The 12,561-nt window shown below is 53.1% G+C and overlaps 5 protein-coding genes across 5 annotated transcripts; 3 read left to right on the top strand and 2 right to left on the bottom strand.

The window, feature by feature from the left end:
* Window positions 1-361: 361 nt before the first annotated feature.
* GDH1 (glutamate dehydrogenase (NADP(+)) gdh1) lies at window positions 362-3,660 on the top strand (the record flags this gene model as incomplete). Its single annotated transcript, XM_049391300.1, has 3 exons — window positions 362-705; window positions 755-3,461; window positions 3,514-3,660. 3 exons carry the CDS (start codon window positions 362-364, stop codon window positions 3,658-3,660), a joined length of 3,198 nt encoding a protein of 1,065 aa, XP_049241002.1.
* A 966-nt stretch (window positions 3,661-4,626) lies between these two features.
* On the top strand, window positions 4,627-5,253 carry J4E84_008729 (uncharacterized protein; the record flags this gene model as incomplete). The annotated part of the gene is made up of 3 exons (XM_049391299.1): window positions 4,627-4,654; window positions 4,782-5,110; window positions 5,173-5,253. 3 exons carry the CDS (start codon window positions 4,627-4,629, stop codon window positions 5,251-5,253), a joined length of 438 nt encoding a protein of 145 aa, XP_049241001.1.
* A 604-nt stretch (window positions 5,254-5,857) lies between these two features.
* J4E84_008728 (uncharacterized protein) lies at window positions 5,858-7,509 on the bottom strand (the record flags this gene model as incomplete). Its single annotated transcript, XM_049391298.1, has 3 exons — window positions 5,858-6,692; window positions 6,742-7,039; window positions 7,122-7,509. 3 exons carry the CDS (start codon window positions 7,507-7,509, stop codon window positions 5,858-5,860), a joined length of 1,521 nt encoding a protein of 506 aa, XP_049241000.1.
* A 1,167-nt stretch (window positions 7,510-8,676) lies between these two features.
* Window positions 8,677-10,617, top strand: J4E84_008727 (uncharacterized protein; the record flags this gene model as incomplete). Its single annotated transcript, XM_049391297.1, has 2 exons — window positions 8,677-10,113; window positions 10,192-10,617. The coding sequence occupies 2 exons, from the start codon at window positions 8,677-8,679 to the stop codon at window positions 10,615-10,617; spliced, it is 1,863 nt and encodes a 620-aa protein (XP_049240999.1).
* A 156-nt stretch (window positions 10,618-10,773) lies between these two features.
* Window positions 10,774-12,343, bottom strand: J4E84_008726 (uncharacterized protein; the record flags this gene model as incomplete). Its single annotated transcript, XM_049391296.1, has 2 exons — window positions 10,774-12,025; window positions 12,081-12,343. 2 exons carry the CDS (start codon window positions 12,341-12,343, stop codon window positions 10,774-10,776), a joined length of 1,515 nt encoding a protein of 504 aa, XP_049240998.1.
* Between the last annotated feature and the right edge of the window lie 218 nt (window positions 12,344-12,561).

Genomic DNA, 12,561 nt, shown 5'->3' with positions numbered 1-12,561 from the left:
TGCCTGTACCATCGTTATCCGAAGCGGTGATCGACGGCTGCGGCTCGTTGGTTGTACTAGAAGGTAAGCTAGCGTTCCTGCGTCATGGCAGTTACGATGCCCGAAATAGCGGTGCATCGTATTTCTCGGATGTCTTGAATCGTCGACTAACAAGCCCTTCTTTTAGTGTTTTGCGAGCTCAAGGCTTAGGTTCTGCCCCTCTATCACCAAGGGCCCCACTATTGCCCGATCGTCCAAACTTCGTGCGCTTTATCATCACGCCTGACGCGTCTCACCGAGCACGCAATTCAAATAGCATTGTCTCAATCGCTACAACAGCATCTCGCTGAGAAACCACACAACCCAATTGCACACGCCCAGCATGGCTTCCACACCGATTGAAGCCGTTAATGGCCTCGCACCCCAGCACAAGCAGCTCGAGCAACTTCTCCATACTCCAGACCGCCGACCCTCACCTCTTCCCACACATTTGAGCGCCCCGGGCTCAGGAAGCTCAACACCTCGAACAATTCCACAGGAAGGCTCGGGCGGCTCCGGATATGTTGCACCCGTGTTCGAGGGCAAGGCCCAGCAGATGGAGGCCGTTATGGACGGCGTTGAGGAGAAGGGCTTCATGCCTCCAGAGCTCGTAGAGTCAGAAACCAAGTGGTTCTACAACGAGCTGGGCATTGACGACATGTACTTTGCTACCGAGACGGTGGAAGCGTAAGCATGATTGCAATTCTTGCGAGGACTGCGCTAACAGACGTTACAGCATCATCAGCCACATCCATTCGCTCTACGCCGCAAAGGTCGCCGCATACGCCAGAGACGACAAGCGCCTCGAGATCCGGCTCGACAAGGAAGCCGCTGATCACGCCGTATACATCGATACCAGCAGACCCGGTGTGTCCGTCATTGACGGTCCTCAGTACGAGCAGCGTCTGGGCAAGAAGTACCTGGCTGTATCCAAGCCTGGCCTCGCATACCGCGTAGAGAGCTTCCGCTCGGAGAGCCCACTTCCAGGAAGCGACGACCAGCAGTTGCGATGCTACTTCGTCTACCAGTGCGACTTTGTCGACCCCAACCCCAGCGAGACAGAGACCAACATTGAGAAGATTGGTGACAAGCGTTTCCTGCAGAAGGCGACTGAAAACACAAAAGTCATCTACCAGCAGATTCTCCAAGTCGCTGTAGAGCGTACTGGTCCCGTCATTGACCACTTCGACATCGAAGGCTCAAGAGACAAGCGTCTGGTTGTCGGCTTCAAGCGCGGAAGTGCTTTGGGTCTGTTCAGTGCATTGAGCGACTTGTACCATTACTACGGTCTGACCACCTCGCGAAAGTACGTTGAGCAGTTCTCCAACGGCTACACTGTCATGTCTCTCTACTTGCGCCCGCTTCCAGGAGCTGCCGGTGCCAAGCACCCACCGATTGAAGCCTCGATCCACCAGATCACCAAGGAGGTTTCATTGCTTTACTGTCTTCCGCAGAACAAATTCCAGACGCTCTTTGCTACGAGCAGACTGAGTCTACAAGAGACTATCTACGCACACTGCGTCTGGGTCTTCATTACCCACTTCCTCAACCGACTTGGAAGCGAATACACTGCTCTGTCGGCTATTCTGGACCCAGAGAACAGTGTACATGCCGAGTTGCTATCTAAGCTGAAGCGCCGGCTACGTGCCGAGACCTTTACCGCCGACTACATTTACGAGATCATCATGACCTACCCGGAACTGGTTCACACCTTGTATCTGCCATTCGCTAAGACTCACTACGTCCAGACTCGGGGTCAAGAGGATGACTTCCTACCAACTCTGAGTTATCTCCGCCTCCAGGTCGACAAGGTCCAGACAGATGCGGAACTGACCGACACCATTAATAAGGCTGTTGTCAACGACCACCACGAGATGGTGATGACTGCTTTCCGTGTCTTCAACCAGTCAGTGCTGAAGACCAACTTCTACACTCCCACCAAGGTCGCCATCAGCTTCCGCCTAAATCCCAACTTCCTACCCTCCACAGAATACCCCCAGCCGCTGTACGGAATGTTCCTCGTCATTGGCTCCGAGTTCCGTGGTTTCCATCTTCGCTTCCGCGACATTGCCCGTGGTGGCATCCGTATCGTCAAATCTAGGAGTCAGGAGGCATACTCCATCAACGCGCGCTCCATGTTTGACGAGAACTACAACCTCGCAAACACGCAGCAACGTAAGAACAAGGACATCCCAGAGGGTGGCTCCAAGGGTGTCGTTCTCCTTGACTTCAAGCACCAGGACAAGGCCCGGGGCGCTTTTGAGAAGTACATCGACAGTATCCTCGATCTTCTCCTGCCTCCTACCAGTCCTGGTATCAAGGATCCTATTGTCGATCTCCACGGCAAGGAGGAGATCCTCTTCATGGGTCCCGACGAGAACACTGCTGATCTCGTTGACTGGGCTACTGAGCATGCGCGTGCTCGTGGTGCGCCATGGTGGAAATCTTTCTTCACTGGAAAGAGCCCCAAGTTGGGTGGTATCCCTCACGACCGATACGGCATGACAACTCTGTCTGTCCGCGAGTACGTCCTAGGTATCTACCGCAAGCTCAACCTCGACCCCAGCAAGGTCCGCAAGCTGCAGACAGGTGGCCCCGATGGTGATCTTGGCTCGAACGAGATTCTGCTCAGTAATGAGAAGTACGTTGCTATCGTTGACGGTTCCGGTGTCTTAGTCGACAACAACGGAATCAACCACGAGGAGCTGGTACGTCTAGCCAAGGAGCGCAAGATGATCAATCACTTTGATGCTTCGAAGCTTTCGTCAGAAGGCTACCGTATTCTGGTCGACGACACCAACAAGCGACTACCGAACGGAGACCTCGTGTACAACGGCACAACCTTCCGAAACACGTTCCATCTTCGCAGCGACATGCACTACGATTCCTTCGTTCCATGCGGTGGTCGACCCGAGTCTATCGATCTGTCAACCGCCAACAAGCTCATTGTCGACGGCAAGTCGGTGATCCCTTACATTGTTGAAGGTGCGAACCTGTTCATCACCCAAGACGCTAAGCTCCGCCTCGAGAAGGCTGGCTGCATTCTGTACAAGGATGCTTCAGCCAACAAGGGTGGTGTTACTTCTTCCTCGCTCGAGGTCCTTGCGTCGCTGGCATTCGACGACGAGAGCTTCCTTAAGCATATGTGCGTCGGTGAAGATGGCCAGGCACCGGAGTTCTACAACAACTACGTTCGGGAAGTGCAGAAGACTATCCAGAACAACGCGCGTCTTGAGTTCGAGGCCATCTGGAGGGAACACCAGGAGACTGGTCAGCCTCGCAGCATTCTCAGCGACACCCTCAGTACCGCGATCACAAAGCTCGATGAGGAGTTACAGAACACCGAGCTGTGGAAGGACGTCAAGTTCCGGGAGTCGATTCTCAAGGAGGCGTTGCCAAACATCCTACTCGAGAAGATCGGCCTCGATAAGATTATCAAGAGGGTAAGTTACAACCAATACTGCGCAGTTGAAGCATGGACTAACAGGCATACAGGTACCCGACAACTATCTACGTGCTATTTTCGGAAGCTATCTCGCCAGTCGCTTCGTTTACGAGTACGGTGTATCAGCCAGTCAATTCTCTTTCTTCGACTTCATGAGCAAGCGCATGGCAAAGGGTAGCAACTCAGCTACTCGCTAGAAGGCTGTCATGAGTATTGGGCATGAGCGTCAGAGCTCGCACGGCGTTTGGGCAAGGGATCAAAAGTTATCTGAGGTTTAAACATATGCCCCGACCATGGACATGGGCGGCGCTTAGGGATCCCATAGAATGGGTGCTGACACGGGCGGCTATTTAGCTGTACGAACGAATGATAGATGAATACAAGTGCTACAATTCATTAACCTACCACAAAAATGTTCAGACACGCGTTCATGCCTGTAACCTTTTTCTCGCGGTCGTGACAGACCATCATGGTAATACGGTAGCCCCGGAGAGAGAGAGAGCGGTGTGTTGCGAAGTAGGCAGGCACACACCTCAAGCAGCAAAAGGCTGCAAATCCTACTAGACCCTTTCAAAGCCCAACAGCCTGATCGGGAAGCTCCCATATGATACGAGCTGGTTTAGCGGATCGCTCATTGGCCCAGCTGACCTTGCCATGTGTTGTTGTGATGAGACACGTCCTCCGTCTCGCTTGAGAGTTTAAAGTGCGAGCTTCCCCCGCCCGTTCTGACCTCGACCCTCCCACTTTCTACAACACCAATCTTGTCGCGTCCACACACCACACCCGGGATACTGTCGCCGATAGCTGTAAGTAAGTCGCCTCCTTCCTTTCCTTCCGTTTCTGTATTTATGAAGCGCAAATATCTGTGCGATCGCCTGCTTTTTTGCGCTTCCATGAGCCACGTCGGCGGCATGGCAGCAGGACTTCGCGCGCGTTTTGCACAACGCGCTTTTTCTGCCTTCTTCTTGTGTATTTCTTGATCGCCTGCGTCTCCTCAATATGTTTCTTCACTTTTGATAGCATAGCTTCTTGAGAAGCCTCGCATCTCGCGCACTGCTTCCAAATTACGCGGCACGCGTACTAACCTGTCATCCAGCTTCGACTCACCACTCCACGCACTACAATAACACCCAAAACTACTCGAAACCTTCAGAACAAGCAAGATGGCCGCTACTACACGCGCGAGAACTGGTAAGCTTTCCCCTTTCTTCCACAAGCTCGGCACACGCATACAGCCCTGCACTGCCCCAACCACGCCTCCACGCCCGCCCACCTCTCCCCTACCAAGCAGCAACATACTGACCTAATTCTCACAAAGGCAACTCCAAGCCCCGTCTCGTCCAGCAAATCGAAAATGCAGTCGCGCCCACAAAACGCAGCACCACCACCAAAGCCAACACGTCCAAGCCCCGCACCAGCAAAGTAGCCTCTGGTCGCGTCACCAAGCCCAAAGCTACCACGACCACTACCACCACTAAGAAGACGACTACGACTAAGCCCAAGGCTGCTGCTGCACCAAAGAAGACAACCGGCCCCAACGTCAAGACGGTCAAGAAGCCGAGGACCAAGACGGAGAAGGTTGTTGATAAGGTTGTGGGAAAGGCGGAGAAGATTGTTGGTGATGTGGAGGGTAAGCCAGGAAAGAAGGTAAATCATCCCCCATATCTTTTCATTAGAGACACGTCAGCTAATACTCCTCTTCTTCTCAGGCCGCAGGCACCGCCAAAGCACGAGGCACAGACTCGACGACCAAGCGCGCCGCACCGCGGACTCGGGGCGTAAAGGCTTAAGAAGAAGAAGCTCCTCGTGCGTTTTGCTGTGTACAACCTGCTCGGGGCGTAGGCATCGATTAATATGTTGTACACCCGCTTTGCTTGCGCCATGACATGCTAGCATGTCCAGCACGAAGAGGACAGGGTGTATTGGCAGCGTCTCTGCTTCGCTCATTTCTTACGAGTCACGATGAGCCCGTTTCTTTTCTTTCGTTTCCTCTACTGTTGCTGTTCGGAAAGTGTATGATAAGATACCCAGGCGTTTTTGATACGACTTGTTAATTAGACAATGAGGATTGGTACTATACAATGTTTTCCAGAGACTTATGATGTTGAGCTCTTGTGATATTGAAAGATGCCATGTTTGCTTCACGATAAGACGACGTGATGCTGATAGAAAGCTAAAGGATGAATGCAGGTATGTCCAGAAGACTTCATGGAATTAACAGTAGGGTGGTGTATCTTGACGGGTATACTAGACAGCGACAGTACATCGCAAAGCACTAAGCTAAGCAGACTGAGCAGAGCAAGAGAGCGACATGTAAATCGAAGAAACGCGAGCGCTCATACATCGTCAACCTTCAATGCTTCCTGCACCTAATTCCCCATCCACACCCTCACCCTATCTGAAGACGACCTTAATCTCCTTAGCCGGCTGCAACACAATATCCGCATGCATCCCCGGATCCGCCCCACCCATCTTGTTCTCCACCGTCTGAAACCTCTGGAACAATCTGACAAGCGTATACCCCATCTCGGTAAGCGCAAACTGCTGGCCAATACAGATCCTAGGTCCGCCATTGAATGGCACATATGTCCACGTCTTCGGGTTCCAGTTGTCCCATCGATCAGGCGCGAAGACCGAGGGCGGAGGGAAGGAAGCAGACGTGGGTGGGTACAAGTCTTCGCGGCGCTGCATGACGAGCGTTGAGTACCCAATTGGTGTACCGGCGAGGATGCCGATGGGTTGCGTGCCGTCGGGTCCGCCACCTACGGGAAGCGTGGTGTCTTTGAGGGCGAGGCGGATGTTATATGGGACGACCGGGTAGAGACGGAGGGTTTCGTTCAGGATATGTTGGAGGTATTTCATGTTCTTCAGGTCTTCGTAGGTGGGCTGGCGCTCTGGGCCGACTGTCTGGAGGATCTCCTGGCGTAGCTTGGCGAGTATGGTCGGATCGATGGATAGGTGGTAGATTACCCAGGTTAGGGTGCACGCGGTTGTGTCGCGGCCTGCTAGGAGGACGGAGACGAGCTGGTCGCGGAGCATGTCTCGGTCGCGTGTGTATCCTGCGATCGCGTGGAGGAACGTGTAGCCTTCGTCGTGGTTTGTCTTCTTCTCGAGTTCTTCTGGGGAGAGCGCGAGGGCTCGGTCGATGAAGGGGTTGACGAAGTCGTTGATGATCTTAATCGAGTCGTAGAAGCCCAGGTATTTGCGAGGGATAAGCCAGTTTAAAGGTCTATGTGGTGTTAGTGACAAGCTTGATGTGCTGGAGTAATTTTACGTACCCGATCTTAGACACAAAGCTCTGTATACGCTGAGCGTTGTAGAACGCGTCCGCGAAGACCGTTTGTGGCTCGTCCAGACTGCCCACACTCTTGCCCAGGAGGAAATGTGTAGCAGCATCCAATGTGTACCTGAACATCATATCAAGCGTATCAATCTCCTCACTCTCGGCGATCTTGGACATGAGGATCTGGGTGTGCTGTTCGAAGATGTCGATGTCGCTGAGGCGGTCCTTGACGAATTGCGGTCGGATCAGCTGGCGTGAGTTGTGCCATAGTTGCCCGTCGGTAGTGAAGATACCTATGCGAAAGTCAGTAACCGTCCATTCATTTGGTCTGATGCGGCGTAGTTGCCCTAGGACCCCACGCTCTGGTATACGTACCGTTGCCCAAGAAGGTGTGCCAGTCTTTCCTGAACTGCTCTCCCTTGCCGTAGTCCTTGAATTGTGTCGCAAGAATAGCCTTGATGTTCTCGGGGTCTGCGGTCAGAACCACGCGCTCGCCAACACCAGCCTCAATTGTGTATCGCCCTGGGCCGCACCACTTGTTGAACATGGCAACCCATAGCTCGTACGACTTGTCTTTCAGAGCATGGGTGACAACTTCGTATGCCATGTCAACGCCATACGGGAAGTATGTCTTTCGGACTGGCGCTCGAGCGCCCAGCTTGCGGATTCGCGCATCGGTGTTGATCTGCTGGATGAGCCTGTAGCCGATGTACAGGACAACTGCGGCGCCGAGGAGATAGGGAGTCGAGAAATAGTTCGTCATGTCCGTGAGCTCGGTCGCGATTCGCGACTATGCGTCTAAGACGGATGGCGCTTCGCAGGGTATTAGCACCGCATATATGGTGGCATTCACATGGAAGAGAATGCGCTATGAACGCCGAGTGGACTACCGGCGGGTAATCGACCTACCCTAAAGTTCTCGGATCGACAAGAAAGCCGAGTTTTGACAGCTGCCTGGAGACGTGAAGAGCATTGGCGCCGCAATGCTAAACTTTCTTCATAGCACACGAGCTTGCTGCCTCCCGTCGTGGTGCAATCAGAGCGTCGTGTGCTCTTGGGACACCTCGGCTTGACATCTGAAAGCCCCAGTGCCGCAAGGCTCGCAATTTTCGACGTAAAGGGAGCAATGCTAAGGGCTCGCGTAGCTGTCGTGCGCTCATGCGCATCCCTGATGCCCTGCAAAAGCGGGGAAGAGCGATCGAGATAGCTGGACCATGTGGGGATGGTGGGAGCATCGTGGCCGCTCGGACGAATTCTGGAAGACTTGGGGTTCTGACCACCATGCTGTTGTCATAATGGACGGCATACAAAGCAGGAGACGGTATGTTCGTGACTGGCGAAGATTCAGCTACTTGCTTGCGGGAAAACATGCGACGCGTATACCTCCTGTCATCTTGTCGCTGATCGCCCAATTTGCCGAGTCGGCTGCATCTTCCCGTCATCATCAACCCGCGGACAACCCCAGAAGATCATGCGATGTGGAGGGCGTGGCTCAGGTGGCACATTACAGCAGCTTGGAGCTCAAGTCGGAGCTGATAAAGTTTCGATGAAGAAGAGGCTGACAGCTGAACGCCCGCACGTCATCGTACCTTTTGCTCGATCCCACGGTTTGCCCCACTTCAGGGTTAGCTCGCATTTGTCGAACTCTCCAGTCAAGGACCGCGATACTACCACAAGGTTACTACTTGCTTATCTCAGACCAAGTCTATATACTCTACTGGCATCGATATATTATCAATCGTTGCAACTGCCGGGAATACCGCAGGAGCTTACGCTTCGAGAAACCATTCGGAGCATCCGGATCGGGCCTACATAGGTATAATTACTTGCGCCAGTCTTCGCTATTATACATAGATCGTAATCCACCCGTCTCTTCTCTCCTGTTCAACGATCTTTTGATTCTTCCCATCTTGATCGGTCTTTTTGCAACATGAAGCCTCTTACATGTACCACCTTATCTCTTCTCATATCCTCAGTAGCAGCCATTTGGCCTGTACCTGTCTCACATGAATACGGCAATACTGTTCTATTCATCGCAAAAGATGTACCGTTCTATTGGTATGAACCTGGCGCAAGAAATGTAGGCTCAATCACGGATCAGATCCCTTTTCTCTTCGGTTTCAATTCTAACCAAGCTCCACACGCACAGGACAGCAGCGACCTGAAATTGCGCACGCAATACACAGGACCGGTACCTAGCGAAAAGTCCGAAACAGTCACCGGGAAAGGCATCACCAGCGACGACATCGTTGTGTACGCTATCAATTCTACATGGGCAACACTCTTCCAAACCAACTTTTACCCTTGGAAGTTTCACCCTAGAGACTGGGATGAGCCGTCTCCAAGCCAGTCGAATACGTCATACATCTCTCGCGTCGACGTCAAAGTGCTCAAATCCGCCGGCCCTAATGTTACCAAGCCACTTGCTGGGGAGGTTGACGAATCCTATAGTCTAACCTTGACAAAAGAGGGGGTTGCAAGCATCAGCGCAAACACCAGCGTAGGGATAGCAAGAGGCTTGACAACATTCTCTCAACTCTTCTACGCACACTCCGATCAGCAGCATGTATACACACCCTTGGCACCTGTTCAAATCACCGACAGTCCGAAGTTCCAACACCGCGGTATCAACCTTGATGTGTCGCGTAATTACTTTTCCACAGCCGACATCAAACGGCAAATCGACGCTGCTGCCTACAACAAGATGAACAAATTCCACCTGCACGTAACAGACAGCCAGTCCTGGCCCTTGGAAATACCCTCTATGCCCGAACTATCCGCAAAGGGAGCATACCGACCCGATCTAGTCCTCACCGTCGACGACTTCGCGATGATACAACGCTACGCCGCGATCCAAGGCGTGGAAATGATCACCGAAATCGACATGCCAGGTCACACCTCAAGCATCCACTACAGTATGCCAGAGCTAATAGCTGCGTTTGGCATCCAGCCAGACTGGAACACATACGCCGCCTCTCCACCCTCTGGCACATTGAAACTGAACTCGCCCGCTGTCTACGATTTCCTAGAGAAGCTCTTCGATGATGTACTACCGAGAGTGTCTCCGTACTCGGCGTACTTCCACACTGGTGGCGATGAGGTAAACAAGAACGCGTATTTGTTTGATGACACAGTCAAGAGCAACGATTCGGCGGTTCTGCAACCGCTCATGCAGAAATTTGTCGACCGGAACCACGACCAGGTACGCGCCATGGGACTTACACCTGTGGTGTGGGAAGAGATGCTGCTGGAATGGAACCTAACACTTGGCCCTGATGTACTCGTGCAGTCGTGGCAGAGCGACGAAGCAGTTGCACAGATTGTGTCAAAGGGACATAAAGCCATAGTTGGGAACTACAACTACTGGGTAAGTTGAAATTCCTCCTCTACTCTTCCATCGCCTCTTCCAGGCGACAGTTTGCGTGTACTGACAACCACCCAACAGTACCTCGACTGCGGCAAAGGCCAATGGCTAAACTTCTACCCCTCCGTCAGCGCGAATTACTACCCCTACCAAGACTACTGCGCCCCCTTCCACAACTGGCGACTAATCTACTCGTACGACCCGTTACACGGCGTCCCTGCCGAGAACCAGCATCTCGTCATCGGCGGCGAAGCGCATATGTGGGCCGAGCAAACCGATCCTGTCAATGTCGATAGGATGATCTGGCCCCGTGCTGCGGCGGCTGCGGAAGTACTATGGTCGGGTGCCAAGGACGAGATGGGTCAGAACAGGAGTCAGATTGATGCGGCACCCCGGTTGAGTGAGATGAGAGAGAGGTTGGTGGCCAAGGGGATTGGGGCGGAGCCGATTCAGATGCCGTATTGTACTATGGAGGGGAATGTATGTTCATTGGGTAATCTTGGTTAAGGTATGAAAGGTATGATGTGGGGTGTGGAATCGTGGAGTGAGTATGGTAGTGGGTAGATATTGAGAACGTCGAGATGCATCGTACATATTTCAATCTTTCTTTCCCCAACGCCAGGCGCCCTACATGCCCTCATGTTCTTGGTGAACGGTATATCATCAGAATTCCATGGCATCGGCGCCCTCCTCCCTCTCCCTCTTCAACGCTGGTTTGTCCTCATCCACTAAGCCCGCGACAAACCGTCGGAAGTAGTCTACGTACGGCTTCAAGCTCGTCTTCTCCCAATCCTGTATCTTCTTATCTGTTTCTTCGCCTGACCAATCGTCGATCTCCTGGAGTAACTGTGTGACTGTTGGTACGCTCAACGGATCGAAATTCTCCACGGTCCTCGTGTCGATTGGAACACAGACACGTCCTGTTCCGGGGTGAATTACGAATGGCGACTTGAGCAAATGGTTGAGTTTCTTGGAGACTTCGGCATCGAGACGGGGGTATGTGTATTCTAGGATGATGTCTTGCTTGGCTTCGAGAAGGTCTTTGGGCGTCTTTGACAAGGCGCCAGCTTTGGCTAACGCGTCAATGTCGGCCCATTTCGATGCGCTGGGACGGGAGGGCGCAGAATCCCATTTCTTCTTTAGTGCTGCTCTGAGTGTGGGGTCTGGGATGAGGTCGAGGAGGTGCGCGGACTTTTCTTCTGCGGCCCAGGGATCTTGTTCAGCGAGGATGGAGGTCTGGAAGTGCTCTTTCAGGATAGCCAGACTGCGCTCGAGATGAGGATGTAGAGGTCGTCGCACGTTGACCTTCTTGCCGCCCTGGTCTCCTCCTTTGAGTAGTTCGAGATAGCCGGCTACGGAGCGGCGCTTTTGGTCGTCCATTTCCCGGGCTCGTTTGTCGCAGACCCAGGCGTGGGCTCCTCGACGACCGGAATACACCCAGAGGATATGTTTGAAGCCAAAGTCTTCCCGTAGAGCGACATCGATGGTCTTGATGGCCATTGTGATGAAGCCCCAGCACTTGAGACAGATGCTTGCACCCGTGCAACATGTTCTAATGTCGTCGTAATCCGTCATATCGATATCAAAGACCAGCTCTTTCATCAACGGGCGGAACGAGCTCGCTTTCCGCAGTGTTTTCCTATCTCTCGGGTTTGTGCTGTACATGGGACCGATTTCGAAACGTGAGGGCAGCATGTTTATGCATTGCTTCCGCAGAAGATCGGCTGTTGGGAAAGATTGGTATCGTAGGTATGCATCGTTGGGTAGGGTGAAGGCGAATTCGCGGTGTGCAAAGTCGTTGCTGGGTGTTGCGGAATGGTTGAGCCATTGGAAGAGGGGACGGAAGGGGAACAAGCGTTGGTAGAATGCGCGCATGACGTCTGGGTCGGAGAAGGAGGATTTCGACGTGATCTTGCTGTATCTGTGTCAGCAAGTGTTATGAACGCATTATGTCGGTAGATGGGGCGTACATTGGTGCGGGTTGCGAGGCATCCTCCTGCGACGTAGGTGCTGGCGCGCTCGAAGGAAACTCCTCATCTGAGTCTTCATCGTCGAAGAGCTCCTCGAGGTTTACCTTGGGCTTCTCTACCGCGGCGGCTGTGGGTGCGTCTTCCATTGCAACATCTTGCGTCTCCGGCTCGGGTTTGATAGCATCCGACTGGGACATTGCCGTTGAAGACTCCTCGGCGGGCGTTGAATCTGGCGTAACTGAATGCGGCATCTCGGAAGTCATGCGATTGGATTTGGAGGTAAATGTTGTGAGGACGCGGATGCTGGGGGTGAAAGAGTCGGCCGACGCGTTCGCGTATAGTGGTCGCGGGCGCGTTTGGGCTGCAGGGATACCCTTGTCCGCCGTCCCTCGTTCCTTCCCCATCCGTGTAACCATCGCTCGTCATATCGCGTCAAGTCGAGCAAACATTCTCCACATCGCTCAAACCTCACCTGGGCAGG

The sequence above is a fragment of the Alternaria hordeiaustralica genome (assembly GCF_023758085.1).
Source record: "Alternaria hordeiaustralica strain BMP 2776 chromosome Unknown scaffold_23, whole genome shotgun sequence".
Taxonomy (NCBI): domain Eukaryota; kingdom Fungi; phylum Ascomycota; class Dothideomycetes; order Pleosporales; family Pleosporaceae; genus Alternaria; species Alternaria hordeiaustralica.
Note: the sequence above shows the minus strand (reverse complement) of the source record. Positions and strands in the feature narration are given on the sequence as shown.